The 24,948-nt window shown below is 41.3% G+C and overlaps 1 protein-coding gene across 1 annotated transcript; it reads right to left on the bottom strand.

Moving 5' to 3' along the window:
* Positions 1 to 4,599: 4,599 nt before the first annotated feature.
* LOC129181123 (protein inscuteable homolog) lies at positions 4,600 to 24,495 on the bottom strand. The gene is made up of 12 exons (XM_054775839.1): positions 24,440 to 24,495; positions 23,480 to 23,849; positions 23,356 to 23,408; positions 23,090 to 23,213; positions 22,895 to 23,008; positions 15,913 to 16,038; positions 11,738 to 11,909; positions 11,415 to 11,593; positions 10,551 to 10,617; positions 9,188 to 9,343; positions 8,391 to 8,467; positions 4,600 to 5,737 (listed from the first exon to the last, which is right to left on the bottom strand). The coding sequence occupies exons 1-12, from the start codon at positions 24,493 to 24,495 to the stop codon at positions 5,609 to 5,611; spliced, it is 1,623 nt and encodes a 540-aa protein (XP_054631814.1). The 3' UTR covers positions 4,600 to 5,608.
* Between the last annotated feature and the right edge of the window lie 453 nt (positions 24,496 to 24,948).

The following is a 24,948-nucleotide window of genomic DNA, read 5'->3' as shown; positions in this document are numbered from 1 at the left end:
AGATTCTAGGACCTCAAAGCGTGCGTCCTGGCGCTCCGCCATGCCCTTGAGGCCGTGGCCCAGGGCTTCGAACTGATCCTCCTGCGCCTTCAGGCGCTGTGCCAAATTGCGGAGAGCAAGCCTGCTCGGGTCCACCTCCGCGGGGTCCATTACTGGCTGGATTATTCTGTTACGCGTGGTAGGCGTGGGACCCCAGATGCAGAGGCAGGAGACAGGTGTGCAGGTAAGAATGTCTTTAATAATGTCTTTTAACTAAACAGAGGGCGATGGTGCGTGGCAAAAGGCTGAACATAAATGCACCATGAAAACCTGACTTGGAGGAGACCTGGGGTTTCCAGCTGGAGAGCCGGGAGCACGGGGCGCACACCCTGGGAGACGCCGGGAACGGATGGGTCCTCAGGAGGGAAAGGAGAGTTCCCCTTGCTGCAACAAGGGTGTAATGGAAGAGAGGTCAGAGCAGACTAGTCCGTAGATGTGACACAAACCATAGAGAATAATCCAGCGTCTCCCAGGTGTAATCCCTCAGCTTAAATGAGGCTGGAGATCATCAGGGGCAGGTGCGCCCAGTAGTCCCGCCTCCAGCCGGTGACCGGGCTCCTGCAACAGAGGACACACCCAGGAGAAGACAGGGAAGTGCAAAGGGCACAGACAGAGTGCAAACTGTGACAGCAAATACATCACATAATCCTGGAAAAGCGTGAAGTGAATACTAAGAAGTCAACGGAACATTGCATTGTCATTGATACTATTCATGTAAAACAGTGCTTCTCAAATAGTGGGGGCCCGGTGACAGCGTGACAGGCAGGGAGTACTTTCAATGTTAGTGCAAACCTGCCAACATGAACTAATTTATCGTACTCAACATGCAATTTGACTCTTGAATATGCTTGTATGCTTCACAGCTCTCCATTTTGTTGCTTTTCTCTGGATTCAGTTTCGAGTTCAGTCTGTACAATACAGATAAATAATATTATCCGTTTCTCAATAGTATTTCAAATTCGGGGGGCGGGAAAACATTTCTGTCCCCTGGCAGACGTTGACAGAAACTAATCGAGAACCACTAATGTAAAGTAAGGCTAATTGTGTGTGGTTTTAAGGCTAGGTCACAACTGGTCATATGGCTCCTACGGCTGGTCCACGTGCAAAAAATGTACAGAGGGCGCGCGTGTGTCGGGCTGATTTTCGAGCCGTAAACTTGCCGCAGACAGCCCGCAGGGGGTCTTGGTCATGTCAAACATATTCTACAGGCGCTTACGCTTTTTTTCAGGTTGCATGACAAACGTAAGCACTTCGTAGGTCTTCATGCATTGTCCGTACAGCCAACGTGTGTCTTTTGTACATTTTGCTGTTCTCAGGTTTGGGCAAAATCCCAATTTTTTGTACATCACACTTGCGGACTCTGAATGAGTTTTTTGCGCCACACATGCACCCCACATACGTAATTAGTGTGACCAACGTACTAACAAAGTACGTCCGCTATGTGTGTCGAGAAAGTCGGCCTGTGTGTTGCCCGTACAGCAATGTGAGTGCATCAATCGCACAAAATTCGGGTGCCTCTACTGTCTCTATTGTATTATATATGCACAGTGGTGTGAAGAAGTGCTTCCTGATTTTTTTGCATGTTTTTCACGCTTCCATAAATGTTTCAGATCATCAGACAAATTTAAACATTAGTCAATGACAACACAACTGAACACAAAATGCAGTTTCAAATGAAACTTTTTATTATTCCATCCATCAATTTTCTTTACTGCTTCTCCTCATTGGGGTCGCGGGGGTATGCTGGAGCCTATCCCAGCTGGCTTCGGGCGACAGGCGAGGTACACCCTGGACTGGTCGCCGGCCAATCGCAGGGCACATATAGACAAACATTCACGCTCACATTCATACCTATGGACAATTGAGAGTCACCAATTAACCTAACATGCATGTTTTTGGAATGTGGGAGGAAACCGGAGTACCCGGAGAAAACCTGCGCTCGAAGAACATGCAAACGCCACACAGAAATGCCCAACGGACATTCAAACTCAGGTCTTCCGATCTCCTGACTATGACTGCGTGGCCAACATGCTAACCACTAGACCACCACTTTTTATTATTAAGAGAGGGAAAAAAATCCAAACCTACATGGCCCTGTGTGAAAAAGTGATTGCTCTCTAAACCTAATAACTGGTTGGGCCACCCTTAGCAGCAACAACTGCAATCAAGCATTTGTGAGAACTTGCAATGAGTCTCTTACAGCGCTGTGGAGGATCTTTGCAGAATTGTTGTAATTCAGCCACACTGGAGGGTTTTTGAGCATGAACCACCTTTTTAAGGTCATGCCAAAAGTGCTATATATGATATAAAATCTAATCCATTATTATTATTATCATATAAGACTGAACATGTGAGGTCCTAACAGAGCAACCTGAGGAACAGCCTTACAAAAATTTAATAGGTGTCATATTTCTATCATATTTTTTGAGCTGCTGCATTTGGATTTACTAATTTCTGTAATCTTCAGAGCATTTTCACTGTTACTATTCATGTAAAGAAAGACTGAACACGTGTTGTCCTGAGACAGCACCTTGAGGAACACGCTTAGCAAACTTTGATGGGTGTCACATTTCTTCCATATTTTCCATGTATTAGTTTCTGTAATTTTCAACACTATTTCAAAGTATTTTCAGTGATACTATTCTATTTTTGAAGCTTCTACTTGTTTTACTAGTTTACGTAATCTTCAGCGCTACAATTTCCCCCCAGGATACCATGTTTGTATCAGATACATCACATACTGTAATCCGAGAAGGGCGGGGAGTGGATGCCATCCATCCATCAAATTTCTTCAGTTTTTCCTCGTCTGAGTCACAGAGGCAGCCGTCACAGTAAAGAAGCCCAAGACTTCCCGGTCTGCAGCCACCTCCACTCGGGGGTAGGCATGCCCAGAACATCTCACCAGGGAGGCATATGGACTGCATGCCTGAGCCACTCAGGTGGCTTGTCTCAATGTGAAGGAGCAGCGGCTTGAGTTCCTTACGCTATCTCATCAGGAGAGCCAGCGTGTCCAAATGTTTGAATTTGTTCTTTTCTTATTAGAATAATTTGGACCTGCTTCGTGAAGACTTACATTAAGAAGCTGTTTGTGCTGGTAGGAATGTGTTGTCATTCAATGTGATTAAAGTCTTTTTTTTCAATCGTTTAACTTCTGCCTTGAAACTTCGGATCAAAGCGGACAAACATGGTGGCTGCGGCGAAGCAGCATGTGTGTGCATGCAGTGTGGGGAAATTGAAGGTTGCTCGGCTTAGAAAGTGAGAAAATTTTTATTTTTTTCTTCAACGTGGTCTCACTCATGGTCACGGTCAAAGGCGCAGCAGCCTGAAAAGAACCTGTTAAGTGGTGTTCTGATCCGTCTTTCACAAAGACACGCTGGCGCATATTTCATCACAAAGGCCTCTGAATGCCGGACACAGGCGCACACACGCACACACACATTGTGTGGCCTGAGGGGCAAAAGAAGCAGCAAACAAAGTGACAACAAAAGCCTGGATTGTCTCTCCAAGGAGAGGAACAAGTTCTTCTGTTCATCAAAGCAACAACAGCACCACTCCAGTGGTCACTATTCTGTTTGTCAGAACTTTTAAAGTCAGGCTGGATGAACGCGACAAGACCCAGACACCCTCTGGTGGCCCTCGCGCTCACAAGCAGCTCTAAACACTGGAACTGTTTGCACCGGCGTTAACTTGTAGGACTTTTACGCAAAAGGTGTGAATGGAAAATGAGGAACGCTGACCTGGAATGTTCCAAATATAAAGGCCACAGAGGAGGTGTGACCTGCACACGCTGCATCAATTAATGAATAATAAATGCATGAATGACGCCATTAATGCAGCACAAGGTATTATTACATTATATCAAACACGGTTCTTTATGTGCTGCTCCAAACTGCTTAACACCTTTCAACGGTACAATGTACTCCCCAGTGGGCAGTAATACACACACGCACGCACACACACGGTGACCACCACCAAAGAGCTTTCATTGTTTTATTCATGTGTAATAAATGGTGTCTCTAAAGTCTGGACTTGTAATATACATGTACTGTATAATATTCATACATCACACAAAATGTTAAAATATTTAATTAGTAATTAATAATAATTCATAATTAGTGCGTGTACATTTTTAAAAAGAAAACTTATATTATGTTGTTTATTTATGTCATCACCCTCTTAAAATAATGCCCTTAGGTTAAAAAAAAAATACATACTTGGAAAATATATTAAATAATAAATTAATTTAAAAATACTTTAGGAGGTTGACACTACATATGTGTGTTTTTTTTAAATCATATCATATATACATTTTTGTCTGTGAGTAGACTTAGGGACGCCATGTGTATATCATTGATGCTGCAATAATAAATACGGAAAATAAACTGGAAATAAGTTTTAATCTCATCACTCAAGATGCTTTTGTTCGACTGACGTATTTCCTATCGATTTTGTGCGCTGAGATGCATCCATCACGTGGCGTCCACGCGAATAAACACAGAAAAGATTAGGCTGCTTAATGGCCTTTATTTATTCCATGCTTTGCATACAAGACGTCTTTAAATAACAAAAAACAAGATGAAATATGTTCACTAGGAATAATAACAACGTCTACATGTCGTAGGAAACCCAAGCTGCAGAATAACTCATGTTGCGGTCATCTGAGTCCTGTTGTACTTAATGATTTAGTTGATATCTGAGCAATAAAATAAATATGATATACCTTTTTTGTCTTGGAGAAGATTTTAAACCTGTTGCATTCTTGAAAGTTTGATAAGAAAAAAGTTGATTGATAGATGTGATTAGCAGAGAAAGTACTGAGTTGACCTCAGCCAGCTTGGCCATCTAGTGCTGTATGCGCTTCAAAATCAACAGGGTTCTTGCTTTGAGATGGAGCCTGTGTGAGGATATTTATCTGATCTTTGGCCTCATCTACCTTGAAAATACAATAAGACACATGTTCTTAAAAAAAATCTATCGCCCCTGGGAGAATGTTGGGGCACCATACACTCAATTAATCTGTAATAGATTGAGGGGAATAATTATTTGATCCCATATCAACAAGCAGGCATTGTGACCCACACAGACCGGTACACAAATTAGTCTTAATCTCAACTCATTATGTGGATAAAAGACAGCTGTCACCGAAACTCTCTCTGCCACCACGGGCACGTGCATAAAGCTCTCAAAGGAACTCAGGTACAACACTGTAAATCTGCACAGGACTGGAAGCTTGGTGATAAAAAGACCACTATTGGTGCAATATATTGGTAAGTCATCATTTGCTTTGGGATCAAATACTTATTTCACTCAATCAAATACAAAAGTATATAGCATCTCTCTGTGTTAAAAGAAAACATACAAATGATGTTCTGTTCGTATCTTTGTAAGGGGGTCAACTTACAAAATCAGCAGGGGCTCAAATACTTACTTTCCCCACTGTACATACACACTGTACATGTCTTCCGTTGTAATAATGTCAGTGGTCGTGGTGGTCCAGGTCCAGTCAAAGACACGTTGACGCTCAGCAGCTCATTAGTCGTCACGCTGTCACACTTTAGCGTCCGTCACTTCACACAAAGCTCTCCTCCATGTTGGAGCACAGCAGGAAGGAGTCCACCAGCCGCGGTTTGATCAGCTGCTGATGGTCGGACGCCTCGATGCTGTCTGGACACCCTGCTGCCAGCCTCCTCAAGGCCGCCTGCACGCACGCACGCACATGCACACACAGTTATCCCATGTATTCCTTTTTATAGGCACCCACTGACCAAAACATTTCGGAACTGAGGAGATCCTGCTGCACACATAAAAGTGGAAAACTGAAGGGGTCACTTTGATATTTTTCACCTTTTTTGTTCATGAAACTAGCCTGTCTCAGCTCTGTTATCCTTGACAAAGCAGTTTTTTAGTAATAGTGACAGCTTGTCACGTTGACTTTTTTCCCCCTTAACCTTTTCATTTATTTAGATTTTATGTATTTTTAATTTTTTGGACCTCCTCTGTAATGTTTTCATGTGGGCCGTGTTTAATAATATTTTGGCCATTAAAAAACAAGCCACATTTTGGACACCCATAAAAAATGTATTAATACTGCAGTTTTGAGCCCAATAATACTACTAATAATATCAGAAACAGCTCTTATGTACTGAATGTTGTTCATACTATGATCTTTTTAGTATTTCAACATGTATCCTGTTTTGTAGAGGTTCATGTCATACTTAAAGAGCATTCACAAGCTAACGTGTAAATGAAGTAGCTCCTTTTGAAGGCAAAGCTTTACGTACAGGAGCACGCTACTTAACCATCCACCAGCAGAATGATGATTATACGGTACGGTAACTGTACAACACGTGATAGGAAGGCACTCCAGCGGGTGATCAAGACCTCACAGAACATTGTTGGGGCAGCCCTCCCCTCACTGCAAGACATTTATAAATCTAGAGTCCTACGCAGAACACACAACCTCATCAAGGACAGCACACATCCACAACACTCATTATTCACACTCCTACCATCAGGCAGACGCTACAGGAGTTTGAAGTCCAGGACCACAAGGCTGGCAAACAGCTTTTACCCACAGGCCATCAGGCTTCTCAATGAAGCACTCAGACACGCCACACGCAACACACACTCATAGCACTTTATTTATTTATTTATTTATTTGTATTATTTACTTGCATTAATGTCTCTTCTGTTGTTGTTGCTTAATTTCTTGGTATTTATGTATATGTGTTTATGTTTCTTATGTTCTTATTCTTTCTTGTGTTTTTCTTTCTTTTCCTTGGGAGAATGAACACAATAAGATTTTCATTGCATGGTATAACTGCTGTTTTACCATGCACATGACAATAAAACTCTCTTGAATCTTGAATCTTGAATCTTGAATTATATTCATGATACTGTATGTCCATATTTACATACATATTACATACATACAGTCATGGGAAAAATGATTAGACCACCCTTGTTTCTTCAGTTTGATAATAACCAAAACCACTTAAGTTCTTACATGAATAGCTATAGCATTGTACTGCCAAAAAATGTAACTCTTATGAGCTCTTTTGTTGTCATTGTTCTATTTGTCCAAACAAAGGTACATTTAAAATGAACAAAGAAGAAGAAACAAGGGTGGTCTAATCATTATTTCCAAGACTGTATTTGTTATAGATGAAAAAAGGCAAATTAAATGTCTCATCTCATGTCAAGTATTTAAAGGAGTGCATGTATGATTCTCACTAGAATGTAGTGATACTTGGAAATTAAGGCACCAGATTACATTCAAAGTGTTTTAAAGCTACGTGAGCATTTTTTTCTATTTTTATATAAAAATATCATATATTTTTTTTATTGAGACGTAGCCTCAGTAGCATTAATTCAATTTTAAAAAATGGATGTTAGTAATGACTACATGAGCGTGGTAAGTAATCATATTAGGTCAGTGCTATACTATATATTTTATAAGATTATATCATTAGTATTCATATATTGTTATGTTACACACACAACATTCTATTTTTCATAATTGTACTACTATTTATGACCCTAAAACTTGCTTCCCAAAGATTGAGTGACCCCAAACGACCCCTAGTGGCCACCACTTAAAAACAATGCATTAAATTATTTTTATTTTTTACAATTTATTAGTTTTATTTTTATTATGTTTCATTTTCATAAATTCATCTCACACAATTTAGTAAGAAATGCATTTTTTCTGTCTTTTCAAAGAATACATTAAAATGAAATACATTTTGAAATGTGAAAATAAGGACTGTATTTTATGTTAAATATGCAGGATGGAAAAGAAAGAAAGAAAGAAATATGAAAGGCAAGCTGTGCTTAGCAAAATGTTGCTACAAAGTGTATATATTTATTTCAAAACAGGTTAGTTTTGAGGTTAATAACGCTCCAAAAATTCATTAACTAAGAAAAAACTGTATTAAGATACATAAAATGTTAGTTTTCTACAAAATACTAATTACAGCAAATCGCACTACATGATTTTATGTATACGCTGATGTCTAGTGGTTACGGTGGGTTGGTGATGACACATTGATTGCGCAACATGCAGCCATACTCCGGTTTCCTCCCACATTCCAAAAACATGCATGTTAGGTTCATTGGTGACTCTAAATTGTCCATAGGTATGAATGTGAGTGTCAATGGTTGTTTGTCTATATGTGCCCTGCGATTGGCTGGCGACCAGACCAGGGTGTACCCCGCTTCTCGCCCAAAGTCAGCTGGGATAGGTTCCAGCATACCCCTGCGAACCTAGTTAGGATAAGCGGCATAGAAAGCGGATGGATGGATGGAACATGCAGCCACTTATCTTCACACACACACACAGTCGTACTTACCAGGCAAGCGACCAAAACGGAGTCGCTGTTATTCCTCTCAGTGGGGGAGCGACACAGGTCAATGAGACGAGGGACGGCTGTAGGCAGAGGAGGGAAAGATGACTTAAGTGTCCAAAGTGTCCAGTCCACCACCCTTGTTAACATCATCACCAGCATTGTTACTTTTACAGGAAAATCGTGTCTTTGCTACAACTTTTGTGTTGGTATTGGTGTTCCCAATGAAGTGGACAGTGAGTGTTGTAAGAGTCATTGGCTGTGTCTCAATTTCCGCACTTCCACACTTATTTTGAGTTCATAAGCGTGTTCACACTGAGAAGTTCTGTATGACAAGATGCAGAGCTCTGTCAAAATGGCGAGTGTGCCGTGATGAGCCCACTTCAATAAGTATGTATACTTTTTTCAATTTGTACTTAGTTCCCGAGGGCGTGAACTTTGAACTTTGTGCTGGCCCAAATCCCATCGTTGTCGTTGCACAATTGCTGGAAATGACGACTGCAGGTCTGTTTCTTCTTTTTCTCTTCTTTTTCATGGTGAATTGCAACCACTCAAGTCACTCCCTCCCCTTCCGCTACGTAGCCAAGATGGCGACTAATAAGGGTGGTAAGTGTCCAACACTAAGCACAACATCCGGTTACACTGCATTTTGCTGTACTTCTCCGTGTGAACGCACTTATGCACTCAAAACACTAAAAGTAAGTACGGAAGTGTGCCAACTGAGACACATGCATAGTATACAACGTACACTTACTGAAGTGTACTGACAGGAGTATTCGATTTGAGACACGGCTCTTGAGTACCTTTCAGCTGGATCGCCGTCATGGCCACGTCATTGTCTCTGCTCAGACGTGCCAGCGTGACGGCGGCCTTCTGCTGGACACGCTCGCAGGCGGCGCCCTCAGACGGGCTGGAGGAGGACGGCTTCTCTCCCAGCAGCAGAAGAAGACGCTCGATGCCTGACAACCACAAAGATGTTAGCAAGTATTTGATCAAGCCTATTGTTTATTTATTTCTAATTGTGGTTGACATGCCTCCTAGCTTCTAAACACGTGACACAATGCTGCCATCTTCAGGACCTTGCTTGTACTTCAACTAAGGCACGATTGCGTGTGAAGTACTGTCGTCGTTTCCGCGGTGAGAAATGAATAGTGTCACCCTTCTATTCTACCATGTCATTTACTTTCGACAGCCCGATGACATATCTTCCTTTAAAACATTGTATTTTGTTTCTGAAGCAAGGGCCAACCAAAGATATTAGTTAATCAAGTTATTTTGTCGATTGAGCATTAGTTAAGTAGTTGTTACACATGAAACTTGTTCTTTTGTGTCCCAAACAGGCTAGTAGAAGTTAACTTAAGAAAGCTAAGTCAAAGTACTTTATTTTCAGTTAGTTATGTAGCAGGTATACGTAATGTTGACCTGAGGCTACATAAATAAACACTTTAAAAAGTTTAACTTAACTGGTCTTTAACAGCACTTTTACATGTCCTTTTCATGTGTACTTTAAATTTAAATATTTACGTACATTTTTTTAGTTTTCATGCCTTTAATACTTTCCTACTAATATCAGCTACTTTAATAGTTTTTAGTCTTTTTATGACAAGAAACTTTCCCTTTTTATGAGGTACTTTTACTTTTACTCAAATTTATCTTGATAATGTCATTTTACAGTCCCGATCAGATTATGTTACACAATGTACTGCCACTAGAGGGCACATGTGCACCTATCTGGAGCAGATGGGGGCATGTTTGCTTGGTATGGTGTTCAAACTTTTTCCACTGAGGGCGGCATTCAGAAAAAATCATGGATGTGGGGTCACTTTGCTACATCTTGTGTGTTAAAGATGCTACTAAAACCAATCCAATTTAGGTCAATATATGCTAAGCGATCTGAACAAAACAGCTTAGCTTTGTTTTACAAATGACAAAGCGCATTTGTGAAATCTCTAATTACATAACTCATTGACAACGACTTCATTTCATTTTCAGAATATTCCAAGCTGTGCGCCGCTGCAGGCACTTTGGACACTCCTGGCATATGCTATGATGTATGACGAGGTACGGTAGCTTCTTCAGTTTATTTTTTTTTTTAGCATCTTAGCATTCATGCAATGCAATTTCTTGAGCAAATACACCAGTTGGAATGAGTGACTCATTGATTACCTTGCTCCTGCAGGACTTCAGAAGCACACTGCTCCAAGACAGACAGGTTGGCTAAGATTGTCACCACCTAAAATGCAAAAATGTACACTCAGTGGAAGTTATTACTTGTTCTCGACTGCAACTGTGACTGTAACACAATTAATTCCAGTGAAAAGCGTAGAAATTTAGTGTAGAAATTGCATGTGAATCTGGAGGAGCTGAATCTGAACTGAAATTAATGTATGAAAACTGAGGAATTATGAAAACAGAAGTGGGAACATGTAAACTTGTAAATACTTAAAAAATGCCAGTCATTTCAAAATAAATTTTGGGGCTGGAAGATGTGAAATTCCTGGAAAACTGGGGATGTCAAATACAGATGAATGTTTTGGCATTGGAATTGTTTGAATGTGTTGAGAAATGTGGAATTTAGTAAGAATTCTTCAGTTCAAAGAGAATTTGTGTTTGGAAAATGGGGAATTTTGGGAAAACTGGGAGATTTTGGAATGTCAAAAATAAATAGCCTAAATATTTTGAATGAGCGGAAGGTCCGGACGTTGGATTGGTTTTAATTAGTCGAGAAATGTGGAAAAACGGTATTCATTTTTATTGACATTTTGGCCTGGAAAATTTTGAATTCTGAGAAATTTGGGTAGGTTTGAAATGTCGAAAATAGATAGCCTGAATGAGCTGAACGTTTTTATGTTGGACTGGTTTGAATGAGTTGAGAAATGTGGAAGTAGCTGAGCATGAAAAACTGAGTGGAAATAAGAATAAAGACTAGAATTGTGGTACAGAATAGCATACATTCCCTGTGTACGGCCTTCAGCACACAGGACAGAATTTCAATGATGTCATGTGACAAACTTGTCATTAATGGAGCACCTGGTCCTTGGAGTAGGGCGTGTCCACTCTCTGGCGGTCCTTGCAGGCCTGCAGAAGGATGTGGATGGCATTGAGCTGCAGGAGGATCTCACAGGCCATGCTGTCAAAGAACGTGATGTTGGCCAAGGCTGCTGATGCCAGGAGGAAGACTTCGCCACAGGAGGCGCTCTCGCACAAGTCTGGAAGCCGGGAAGGATCCACACATTTTATTGCAAAAGCTTCAACATCATCATCATCATCATCAACAGGGTCCTCCACAGTGTCTTGTGATACGTAACGCCAGGAGGCCTCAAGCAGGTCAAAGGTGGAAGGTGAGCACTCACTAATGAGTGCAGTGACGATGTCGTGCATGCTCTCCAAGAAGCTGGCCAGATGCTGCGTGGATGTGTGGTGAGGTGAGGTGATCTGAGCCACCACTGCCGCCGCCTCGGCCCGCGCCGCCTCCACACTGCTGTCGTCTGTCAAAATGTCTGCCAGGCACAGAATGCCGTCCACCTGGTGGTCAAATGTCCTCCATCAACTCTGAACAAATCACTTCCTCCAACTTAGACACTCTTGACCTGTACACCATGTTTCTCCAAATACTATAAATATGTTCTATCACTGTATCTAAAGGTCAACATTTATATTTTTGTTTGTCTAAATCTTTATCCTTTCGTACATTATTGCAATCAAATTTATCTTATTTAATATTGTGTACAACTAAAACAGGAACAACATCTAAGTAAAAGCACAAAATGAATGCAGACCCACCATCCACCAGTACGAGCCTGGAGTTTGTTTTTCAGAGAGAAGATGTTTGATATGTGTGGAAACAGGGAGTGTGCTAGCATGAATTAACTTGAGGTTGTGTATCAACAAATATGCACATTAGCACTGAATAATGTCATCAAAAATTACCTTTATGCATTCCCACATAGTATCAACATTTGAGACCAAATATGAGGGGAAAGAAAAAAGGTAAAAATACAGTATAGTAGTCTATCTGCGCAGCGTGGAGAAAGTTAGCACACGCACAATGGTATGGTCAAGGAACATTGAATAAATGGAGCAGGTTCAAACAACCTATACATGCAAAAACTATGAGATTTGGAACTACTGTATGTTATTTTTTAAATAAATTAATGGCCCATATTTCCAAAATCGATATGTATTTACATAAAATTTGATGTAGTTATCTACAAATGTTTTTAAGTGTTTTTTTATATCATTGCACGTGAAAGCTTCCTTAGGACCCCAGAGCTAGACTGCAATGAGTCTAATTGCACGGGGGAGAAAAAAGGCGAGTCTAAAGAGTCTAAAGCAATTTAATGCGCAGTAAAATAAATAAAAATAAGATCATAGTAATATGTTTAAAAGGAGAATCTCACTGTAACTATGTGCTCGGAGCCCGTGACACGCTAATCACCGAGGTGGTGACTCCAGGAGAGGCAGGTAGTGTGCTGCGGGAGCTGACCTGAGCTGAGGCGGGGCGGACCTTTCTTTCGGCAGCAACCGCAGAACAATATGTCTCCAAATACCAGAAAAATCTACCAACGTCGTCAGAAAAAGTCCTTGCATTTTTCGCCAGTCGCGTTTAAGATAATAAGTCACCGAGACGGTTTGGGCTGCGCATGAGATCGTAAGGAGGGGAGAGCCGATCACAGATGGAGAATACATGAATCGTTCATAAAAACATCAGAACATCTATTCTGCGAATTAAAAAATCATCAGAAAATGATTAAGAAAATGAAAGAATGCCTCTCCCTGCAAAGACAGTCAAGGACAGGACCAATAGAATGGATATCGATGACAATTCAGTGCTGGCGTAATCGGTATTGTGCAAACAACACTGATATGCAGATATGTGAACTCTATCTTAAAGTTGGCTACATTTTGTTTTCATTTTACACAAATATGGGAAACACTCAAAAAGGATTACAGAGTTACGTGTTTAAATTATTTCATAGTAGGCCTGTTTGTTCTGTTTGTTGAATTTTGTTGTTGTTATAGGTAACATTTTAAAAGGATTACAGTTCTTCCAAGTTTATAAACTGCGTAATGTTTTGCGGCTCCAGATTTATTTATTTTTTAATAGAATAGGAGGCAAAATGGCTCTTTTGATGGTAAAGGTTGCCAACCCCTGGGATAGTGTCATTGATTCTGGTGGAAATCATTTCAGTGTAACACAAAAAAATGGACTAAGTCGGGATTTGTACCGGAAATCGGCACACTTTATTATTCATACATCATGGCTATTTTTCTTGTACAATACCATATGACATTTTATCATTAACTTTTTATTTGAATATGTCTGAATTTAATTCACGTTTCTATATTTGTTTTGAGTGAGGCCCACATTCTCCCTTATTTAAGTCAACTTGCTTATCGTCAAATAGCGATGTAGTTCAAGTCTTTATCCACGCGGGGGCAGTGTTGCACATTACATACAAGCTTTTCTTGCACTTTGCCTGACTTTCTTGACAACATTGTGAGCCTCACTGCTCATACAGTCACAAATCCATAAATCAAAATTATACTTTGGATATAATTCACACTACTAAGCCATCCATTCACCTATGATATATCATATATGAGAGGGTAACTCTCACGTGTTTGTGCAACAAAAGGCATCCCCTTGAATGAACTACGCATTTACCACAGTCGCTTGTCAATCAATCCCATGTTTGTTTGCCATCAGCATCACTTTGGGAAACAAAAGTTTGGAGACAAGCATCCGGCGTGACTCTCATCCAGCCACACCTGTCACTCTCATCCGCTGATGAGCATCAACGCGCCCACATTCACAGGGCGCTTCCCTATTTTGGTCTCCGTGGACGTCAGAAGCACGGAGGCAGCCTGACCCAGTGACGTGGAAACACCCCCCACAACAACCAGCGCCCCCATCCTGCAGCTACTCCAGAAAATAGGATGCTACTCTCTACCACACCGAACTTGACTGCAGTTAGACGCAAAGTTTGATGCCAGTCAATAACTTCTACTCCTTCTAGGAGTGTTTATCAAATTAAACAAGTTCCTCTTTTAAATAAAGCAACGTGTCAGTCTCTTTCTCTGTGGTCCCATCTATCCAGTTCAGTTTTCAGCCAACATGCTCCATGTTCTGATTGCATAATGTTACATGTGGGGATAAAACTGAGCTGCATATCCAACAATAAACAGCGACCACCTTCAACAGTGACAGTTGTGTTTGTCAAGCCTGAGCAGTCGGCGGTGAGCAGACATTGCTGACAGCCCACCCGCTTCTCCCCTGAGACCACACAGCTAATCAGGAGCGGACATTTGCTTTGTTTTTTTTTAAAAAAGACTTTACACACCTGGATGCTTCACCATTAGGCACTCAGACTTCACGCGTCTCTCAGTGGAGAACACACTGTCATGTTCCGCTTTCCCGCCCCGCCTTTTAGTTAGTATTATTTCCCCACAACTGGTGCCTTTTTTGTGTTTCCTTTTAACTTCCACTACTGGGCGGAGCAACGAGACACACCTGAAGCGGCTGCGGCAGGAAGACGCCAGCTTGGCCATCTTCCACGTGTATTATTACCATGCTAAGAAGTGTGAGCAGTGTAGTCGCCCGTCGCTACATCGTGGTTCAAACATCACGCCCGCACTGACCATCTATCCATCCGTCCATTTTCTATACAGCTTCTCCTCGTTAGGGTCGCGGGGGCATGCTGGAGCCTATCCCAGCTGACTTCGGGCGACAGGCGGGGTACACCCTGGACTGGTCGCCAGCGTTTTTTCACAAAGTAATTAATTAAAAAATGATTGCTGTTTCATGGTTGAATACAGCTTATTGTTAGTAAAGAATTTAAAAAGCATATTTAAGCAAATTGTACTTCTTCGTGGCATAAATTAAGCATTTTCAAGCATAAAAATGTCTAAATGAACTAACCAAATTAACTAAAATACAAATACAAGCAAGAAGTGAATGTAATATTCTACATTGGCCACAAGATGTTGGTGTTCGGTGAGACAATGACCAGACGTGATCGCCAGTGACCACCAACACATCGACTGCATTGCAGGTATAAATTATCTCACAACAGGCACATTAATAATAACGTAATAATAATGATAATAACTACTGTTGGGGCCATAACCCAAGACAAGCTGAAACTCAACTCTGAACCTCTGACATCACTTCCTGTCCGCCCGCCTCTGAGGTCCGCTAGTGAACACATTTACTGTGACATGTACATATGAGCAGGAGTTTATTTACATTTTAAATGGCTTATTTACTCTTGTTATGTCTACCAGTGGCTGCACGGTGGTCTAGTGGTTAGCATGTTGGCCAAGAAGACCTGGGTTGGACTTTATTACTACTTTAGTACTTTATTGGGTAATACTAATGTAAATGTGACTCAACCGGTGTTATTTCATGTCAAGAGGGCTCTAATAACTGTGACTTCTGTGACTGTGACTTCTTATGGGTTAGGCTAACATTGGTCAGCACATACTGGTTTACGAAGGGGAGAGTGTTTGCACATGTGAGCTCTACCTTGTCCAGCTGCTTGATGCCTTCCTCCACGCAGCAAATGGAGGCCACTGTCCTCAGAGCATGAGCGTAGAGGCCCTTGAAGCGATCCTGTCTGCAGATCTTGAACAGCGACACCACCGCTCCTTCCTGCATGACGTTAATGATGCACCGACATTAACACCGAGGTAATGAAACATGAAGCCTCAACAAACAAAGTAACACACTTTTCAAGTTTTGATAGTTGGAATCTCTTGATAAGCGTTCCGATTACAATACAGTGAAATGGTCTGAAATGGGCCATATGAAGCCAAATAAGATATATAATCAAGGGGTGTAGTCATACTCAATGGGACAAATAAAACATCATTTTCAAGGAGGACACCGTGGGGTCCAGCAGGTCCTAGCAGAACTACGTCAAAAGAAGCATGATGGTTCTCATTGGAATGACCGAATTCATCATGTTTGATAAACATTGCATTTTTCATGAGCGGAAAAATGAGCTCAATAGCTGCTATTGCAGTAAAAGAAACAAATATGCATCATGTCCACACAGATGATGGCTTCTGGCAAACATTTCCAGGTATTCATCTGTGTGCAAATAGATGGAATTACCTGCAAGAAGACAGCCATTATCCTAATAAGGCCATTTGAGCGGCCATGTCTCGTTCACGCATTGGAGTGGCCAATCACGCTGCCCTCCGGCATGACCGTGTTTTTTGCTTTTTGGGCGCAGCTGTGATTGGATCTCGCGCTGCTGGGAGGAATACGTTTTAAGACAAGCCCGCGGGCAGAGTTGTTATGAAAGAAATATGGGAAAGATTTAAGAGATAATCCCCGCGTTTTTCTACAGAAAGCAGGTTTGATGCCCTAAATCATCTGGAATAGGGACATGACTGAGGAATGGGTAGATCCTCAATAGAAGACGTACACCCAAGTTAAAACCGTGACGTGAATAATTCACGAGTGTGATGAAATGAAAGACCTCCAGTAGGCCATTTAATTTGTCGTCAGTTTTACCTGCACGGCTTCTCCTCGCCCGCTTCGCTTTTTCACACGCCGTCAAACAACTTGCAGCTCCATTGTTTCCACTGACTTCACCCTCCCACAGAGCCCATAAAGAGCAAGTTTTATTGCCGCGCTCACTGACAGCATCACGCACAAATGGACCGCTTGGTTAAAAAGGCCTCTGAGTATTTGTGTGAACGCAACAAAGCGGCGTGTAATTCTGTAATCGTCTTATGGGATGATTTCTGCACTCTGATGCACAAAAGACTGGCGGCTTTCACCACATCAACGCTTGTTACCTACATGCGGAAACTGTTTTTAGAATGTTTCTACTGTAATGTATCTACTCCTAACTCAATTTTTTTGTTTCGAGTGAGCTCTGCTTTGCAACAAGATGCAAGAAAAACATGACCAGAAAAAAGCTCATTTCATTTAAAAACTGTGCCAGTCTGAAAGCTACAATACTCATATCCAGTCGTCCCTCGTTATTGAGGTTAATTGGTGTCAGCCCCGGCCGCGATAGATGAATTTCTGCGACATAGGATTCAATATTAACAAATGGAATATTGTCAGTTACAGCATAGAAAATCAGTTTATGACTTTCTGAAAATGTTTTTTTTTAACATTACTAAAGCCCTGTAGACATGGAACAATACCCTAAGTCACCTTTATACTCGTACTCGTATTATCAAATACACAGTAGTAGACATGATAAGCAATAATAAGTAGCAATGTTACAAAACCCGCATTTTAGCGATGAAAAAATCTGACACTGAGCATGCCCTCTCTGTAAGGAGAGTCCGTGCGGACATCCTTAAAAATGCTATTATTTCATATGATATCATGTGTATTTTCATTCGTATATATGTTCGTTATGTAGATTACTTCTTCATCTTCAATTTCGTTTTGGATTTATATTGAGTGTTGGACCACATCAAGTCAAATTAGTGCTTCGAAAATGAAGTCCAACTTTCAGCCTTTCAAACTCATGGACCGAAGCTATAAGACAAGATAAGATTCAAGAGAAGACAAGATTCATTTACAGTGCTGCTGCACTGCAGTGTGAGGCATATACATGAAAAATATATCATATGACATATACCTGTATATCATTTGACTTTCTTCCCTAGACTTTTTGATTATCAAAAAAATGTAAATGACTACTCTGTTGACTTTAAAAACAGATTGTCACAGTCTAAGTTGTTATATATATATTGTAGTACGGTTGTACTTGCCAAGGTCCGTGGGTCGAGCACAGCTTTTGTCTTGACTCAATGTTAAAGCAATGGGTACCAAAGGTACTATTTTCCGGTATAAAATCTGACTTCTTTAATATTTTGGGTAGAGAAATGAATGAGGTATCAAATTAAAGTTCAAGTCATGCTTTATCAGATATAATTAAACACAGACTTGATTTTACAAATTTCCAAATGTTATAACATTGCTACAGTAAGACATACAGTACTAACTCATCGGGAAAGTTCCTTGTCGTAGTATCTCGATAGTAATGTGGGTCAATCGCATGGCATTGAAAAAAAGATCAACCTATCAGCCTATCATCCATCCTCATTATGACGTTTTTCACTTGATTGATGTACAGGACAGCCGGTCTAACATTAATCTGCAATAAATAGACGTACACTGACAGCTAGCTTTGTTTACACCACATTGCGCACCGCTTATGTGCAGGCTACAGGATCACTGAAGTGACACTTGCCGCAGCTTAAACAATAGCTAGCTACCGAGCTAACTAGTTAGCCTCCAATTTATTTATTTTAAATTTAAGAATAGGTTTGAAACCGAGTGGGGTGGAGGGACAAAGTAAGAAGCCAAGAACGTACCACGTAAGGTAATGTAACAAATGTCTCATCAATGTGACATTGCTGATGCCTAGTGAACAGAATACTACATACTTGTCTTTCAGTATTTTTTGACTAAATAATAGGACATAGTCAACCACAAAACAGCAATCATTTATTAATTAATTAATTTTTGGAAAACCACAGTAATGCAAGGGATGACTTTATGACTTTATTAGAATTACTATATTATGTTAATAGTACAGTGGTACCTCGGTTTTTCATTATTCACTCGTTCCAAAAGGTCTAAAAAAATCTAACATACAAAAACTTCCCAAACATCCTGACGTTATCGAATTCAATAGTGTTTCTCACATTCTTTATCAAATTGCTGGCACTCGCAGCTTTCTTTGGCCCCATGGCGGGTTATTTAGCCGTGGCACTTGATAAAAATGCAGTGTCAGCAACGCGTAGGATGTTTGGGCACTTGATTTCACGGAATGATAGAGTGTAACGGATGCCAGCCTGTGAGGCTGTGCAAGTGTAAATTGGTAAACCTCACTCCCTCTGCCTGAAGAGCTGCGCTGAACACGCGGTCGACAGTCCGGGTTTTGGCCGGTTTCGAGCCCCGGTGCGAAACAGGGCGGGTTACAACAGTACAGGACAAACGGACTAGTTTGTTACATGTAATATTGTACAAAAACCGAGAATGAGAGACGCCAAATTTGCGGCAAAAAAAAAACAAACATATGAAAACTGGGGTGTACAAAAAACGAGGTTTGTCTGTGTGTCTATATTATGCACAGGGTCCAACAAATGCAATTTCAATTCACTATATACCCAATACGTGGCATAAATGACAATAAAGACCTTTAAATCTTCAGAACATAATCAGAAAATAAAAATATTGTAAAGCAAACTGTTGTTCTTTTACACCTAAAATTAATGTAAGCTAAATAAATTTCAGCTGTGTCATATTAAGAGGTACACACTTAGCTATGATTTACTATGCTAGGAGGAACTATGATTACCAACGTACCTGACTTAAACATTTAAAATGTATGTATTTAGTTGCTGCCTGTGTCTTTTTATAGTCCATCCATCCATTTTCTATGCCGCTTCTCTTTATTCTCTTCTTTATTTGTTTACTTTGGCCTACTTCCTGTATAGTATGTGGGCGCTCTTATCCAATCAGATTTCATCTCTGATGCGTTGCCAGGTAAGACAGCATTTGCCTCGAAGCTAAAAGACTCAACAAGAATTAATGCTGTTGTTAATTTTTTTAAAAACTACCCAAAAAAACCTACAAAGTCGAACTGCTGACCGACAGATTAGCTAATTAGTCATATTTTAGAGGTGACAACAACAAGGCCAATAAGTAATTCACAATGACGTCATTTTTTCCCACTCATCGAAGATAGCGAGCTAACATCTGTAGTGAACAACTAGCGAGTAGTATTTAACTGTTTTTTAAGTCAAAATGACTGAAAGAGTGGATGGTACCTGCAAACCCCTTTAAAAGAAGCCATTTTCACCCTTAGAACGGACTACACACACGTTTAAGTTCAGTTGAATTAAATGTGGACATCAGCTTCTATGGCTCAAGTAAAGCACTCGATGGCTGGCTCTTTAAACTTCATCTGTAAGTAATGGACATTATCTACAATGATTCATCAGTTTCAGTGAGTACACTCCATCTCCTTTATATTCTATTTTCGTATATTTTGTTGTTTATATATATTCGTAGTGCAACTTTGTTATACTGTAGTTTCTGTTTATTGTTTATGGTTTGTACATTCAAGGCATAATAATGACAATATTAAGAGGTGGCTGGATAAGTTATGACACTACTGATGACCTCTGTTTGAATTTGTCGGTATATGACTAATAGAATCTTTTTTTTTTTAACCACATCCAATTTGTTGGATTTGTGTTTCCCATAGGGAATAATGGAAATTCAAATTATTTTGCTAATGCCTTAAAACCTTTAGTAACTCCCCAGACCATATTTTCATTAACACTGTAACACTCTTAACAGCCATACAATAGTAAAAAGAAGTTAACCACAGTTAATATCACGTCCTAAAGACAAAGGCTGTGTTTTAATTAGTGCAATTCCACAACTACACTTAGCATTTTGAGTGCACCAGTGTGTTGCAATGAGAAGTATGGCAAAATGCTGTGCGCCCTCAGTCATGACAAGGGATGACATGACAAAATGTCTACCATAAACAGAAATTTAGACCACCGAATATCTGCAATTACAAATGACATGGATCATTTTCTGTGCGTGCGTGGGTTTTCTCCGGGTACTCCGGTTTCCTCCCATATTCCAAAAACATGCATGTTAGGTTAATTGGCGACTCTAAATTGTCCATAAGCACGAATGTGAGTGTGAATGGTTGTTTGTCTATATGTGCCCTGCAATTGACTGGCGACCTGTCCAGGGTGTACCCTGCCTGTCGCCCGAAGTCAGCTCGGATAGGCTCCAGCATACCCGCGACCCTAGTGAGGATAAGCGGCATAGAAGATGGATGGACGGCTGGATTATTTTCCTGCAGTAGCATGAATGAAGATAGTGGATTCTTTGTTTTTCGTCGGCTGTTTAACACAATAACATGTCAGCTGTGCGACAATGTTGAGTCAAAGTCCACTATGTTTGCACACTGATTCATCTCTTTATGTCAGCAACAGCAGTGGTGCACTGTTACTCACTATGTTATTCACAGTGTGTCACAACAGAGGAAATATCAACTCTCCTTCTCAGCATTTCAAACTGTAATCACATTTAACAGGGGAAAAAGTGCTCAAGGGAAGTACGCACTCTGTGGAAAATGATAATGATGGTTGGAGTGTGTGTCTGTGTGTGTGTGTGTCTTTCAGCTGGCATTGTGTCATTTAGTGTCATGCAGTCATTAGCAGCTACCAGAAAGCAGCTTCTGCCCCACACCGCACACCCACTTCAACAAGGTGGGGCGGATTGATAGGTAGACACGCCTAAGCCTTGTGATCAATGCATCCTGCTAATGGGAACTGACAGTATTGATCTTGCAATCTGTTGTGAGTGAGTGCATGTGTGTGTGTGTGTGTGTGTGTGTACGTGTGCATGTGTGTGTGTGCGTGTGTGGCGTCCTGGAAGTGGACAGCTAACTAATGGCCCGATTGTGTATTGCTGTCTGGTCTGCTTGATCTTATCTTGTAGGTACAGACAACATGTACGTGTTTGTAGTACAAGGCTAACATTTTGACCCTTGAATACCCTTGTACTGCTCTCCAGGTATACATTTTGTTGCATTTCGCCGATTTCAGTTTAAAGATTGGTTTATGCACGTAGTGTGACATGCTCGTTAAAAAAATAATCCTCGAGCTGTGAGGACACGGAATGTTAAGGCTGTGATTGGTCAGGTTAGAGAACATTATTTCCTGTCTGTATACGACTGAGAGGGCAGATAGCCCACAGCTTCAAACATCTTCTCCTCAGATTTCAGATCCATATTTGCAATAAAAATTACTTGTAATGCATCGATTAGTTCCAGCTGCAATAACACTATCGTTCTCTATTTAATTACCGTTCGCTACTTAACATCAAAGATTAGAGTAAGTGCGGCCCACAAAGCCTGGGCAACTTCAGATGCACTTGCAGGGGCAAGCACAAGCTAATACTGAAATCACAGTGAGTCTGTCACACAGTGAAATGAATGGGGGGATGTCACTAGTCAGAATACTACCTACAAAAATGACAGCACAGCATGTAACAGGTAAATAAACACACATAGGGCAAGTACTACTATTGTTGTAATATTTTTACAAAACCAGTACCGCAAAGCATGCTGGGAGACGGCATCACTCCCAATATTTCATGTAACCCAGCCTCATACAGACTCTACCTTCAGTGGCCCCCAGGTAAATTGAGTTGGAGACCCCTGTTCTAGAATGAGGGGAGGGATATCATAAAATTGAAGAATTGAATGTAGGTTTATTGTCACCACTCTACAGATCGCCTGTCTTCTTTAAATTCAGGAGTGATGATGTGTGTGTGTGTGAATTCAGCGGTCAAATTAGTATGTGTTCAATTTCAGACTTTATTCATACCAGAAGCAAAAGGTCAGTTACTTTAAGCAACTTTCAATGGATGTTCCTCACTATTAATCAGAGACGACAGTACGCCCTAACACTCCAGTCCTGGAATAATGCAGTACCTTTGCGATGATGCTGCAGAGCTGTGGTCCGTCCTGAGTGAGGGACAGCAGGTTACTGATGGCACTGCCGATGGTGTGAACGTTGTCTGAAGACTCAATTTGTTTGATCAGAACCTGCAAGAACAGAAGCGCTGGCCTGTGAAAAACAACAAAAAAATCATTTGACTTTTTAAGAGGAAAGCATCAATTACAAACCTGGATCTCATTGGCTAAGGCCATGTCAATCATGTTGCTGAATGAATCACTGACATCAGTCAGGATCTCATGAATGGCATCCCTCATGGACTTCAAGAAGAACTCGTCCTCGGTGTGAAGGCACCTGAAAGGGAGGGGCCCGATTAAGAATGTGACAATACTGTAGACAGGAAGTCCTACAAATCCATAACAACAGTAATAAAGATAGGTAAATTGATACATGTCTGATAGTGTGAGTGTGAAGATACAGCTCTTAATAGTTTTACCTCTCTGTGATGTTAGTCAGCTCCATGCACTTCTCCAGAAGAGACGTCTCATACTGAAAAGCAAACACAATGTGATAAGTGAGGGCACAATGTGACATTACCAATCACTGCAGAGAAAGATCACCTTCTGCATCTCAGGTGGCGTGCTTCGTGCTGCACTGTACTCGTGCACCAAGGAGCGCACGTGGCAGTTTGCCCGCACCGCTGTGCTGTGGACCCTCTGCCAGCGTCCCTTCTCCAGCCGCTGGAACATCTTGCCCAGCTCCGTGCTGACCACCAGGGCCCGGCGAAGGAGCGTCTGAAGGTTGTTGCGGGCAACGTGGTCCCCTGCGCCAGCCCCACCGCCCACGATCAGCTCAGCCTGCTGGGTGTCGTCGTCCACCTCAATGGGCTTGGCTTGGAGCACACACATGCACTCCACCTCCGTCATGTGGCGCAAGTCCTCCATCCATCGCTGGACCGAGTCCACCTGCAGGCACTGCATGCGGGTGCTACTAGACACAGAGACGTTAGTTATTTTTATTCCATTCGACCATGTGTTTCATGTATTGTTCATGTTGGATCACATATTCTGTATAGACAATGCATGCAGAAGGTACAGTATGTTGTAACTGTATAATGCCCAATGTATATTTTTCTATACATTTTGGCCTTCCCTTATGTTTTGGCCAGCTTTATATTCATGGTTTGAAACCTGAAACTTATGTGTAGTACTTTGCGTCTGTATTAAGTTGTTTCTGACGTGGCCAATCAGCTCCCTACCTCCTCTTGTGTTCTCTGCCGAGCTGCGCAAATAACCTGTATGCATTCATTTAGTTTCAGTCTTTGTCACATCTTTTTTTGTCTTTGCAGCACTTGTCATTGCTTCAGTGAAGTACTCGTGTCTGTTCCTGTGGTTTATTCTTAGAGAAAAAGTGATTATTGCAAAAATCCAATGAGTGGCCTGGATGTTGGAGGAGGCTGACTACTGGGTGGACAAACACATCAATATTCCCCTAATGAACTGCAGCTTAAGGGAGCAATTCCAGTCCCCAAAGTGGTCGTGTCAATGCCTATAACATCTCTAATTTTCTTCCCTGGGCACCATCTGTAGTTGGTCACTTGAGAGCACACGGCGCTCAATGAAGGCGGGCGTAGCATTGTGGTCGTGTGTGCTCGCCAAACACGCATTTCCCATTGGCTAGCTGTCTTGGTGCATGGCATTTGTTCAGCCAGGTATTGGGTTTTGGTTACACGGGACAGAATCATTAAAAAAAACACAGCTCCATTTCTGACTAATCCACTAACAAACCCAACAGCGGCTGGCGGTTTATGAAAGCAAATCAATGTGGGCTTTTGTTTGGGTCGCGTTAAAGTCTCACTCAAAGCAGCCCCCCCACTGCAGAGAGACTTTTTCAAGCCCAACCCTCCACGGGAACCTACCAATCCGAGCACCTCTTAGCACTCAAGCACTGTGAAAGTTCATTATCAGAAAGAGTCATCAGCTATTCAATGCAGTGGAACCTGCAAAATTGTACAATTTAGAATTAAACCAGAATTTCCGGAAAAAATACGAAAGGCTTATAAATTCCCAAACTGTAGAAGCTTATTTGG

Source organism: Dunckerocampus dactyliophorus, chromosome 5 (assembly GCF_027744805.1).
Source record: "Dunckerocampus dactyliophorus isolate RoL2022-P2 chromosome 5, RoL_Ddac_1.1, whole genome shotgun sequence".
Classification (NCBI taxonomy): Eukaryota; Metazoa; Chordata; class Actinopteri; order Syngnathiformes; family Syngnathidae; genus Dunckerocampus; species Dunckerocampus dactyliophorus.
The sequence above is the reverse complement of the archived record's forward strand: the minus strand, read 5'-3'. Positions and strand labels throughout refer to the sequence as shown.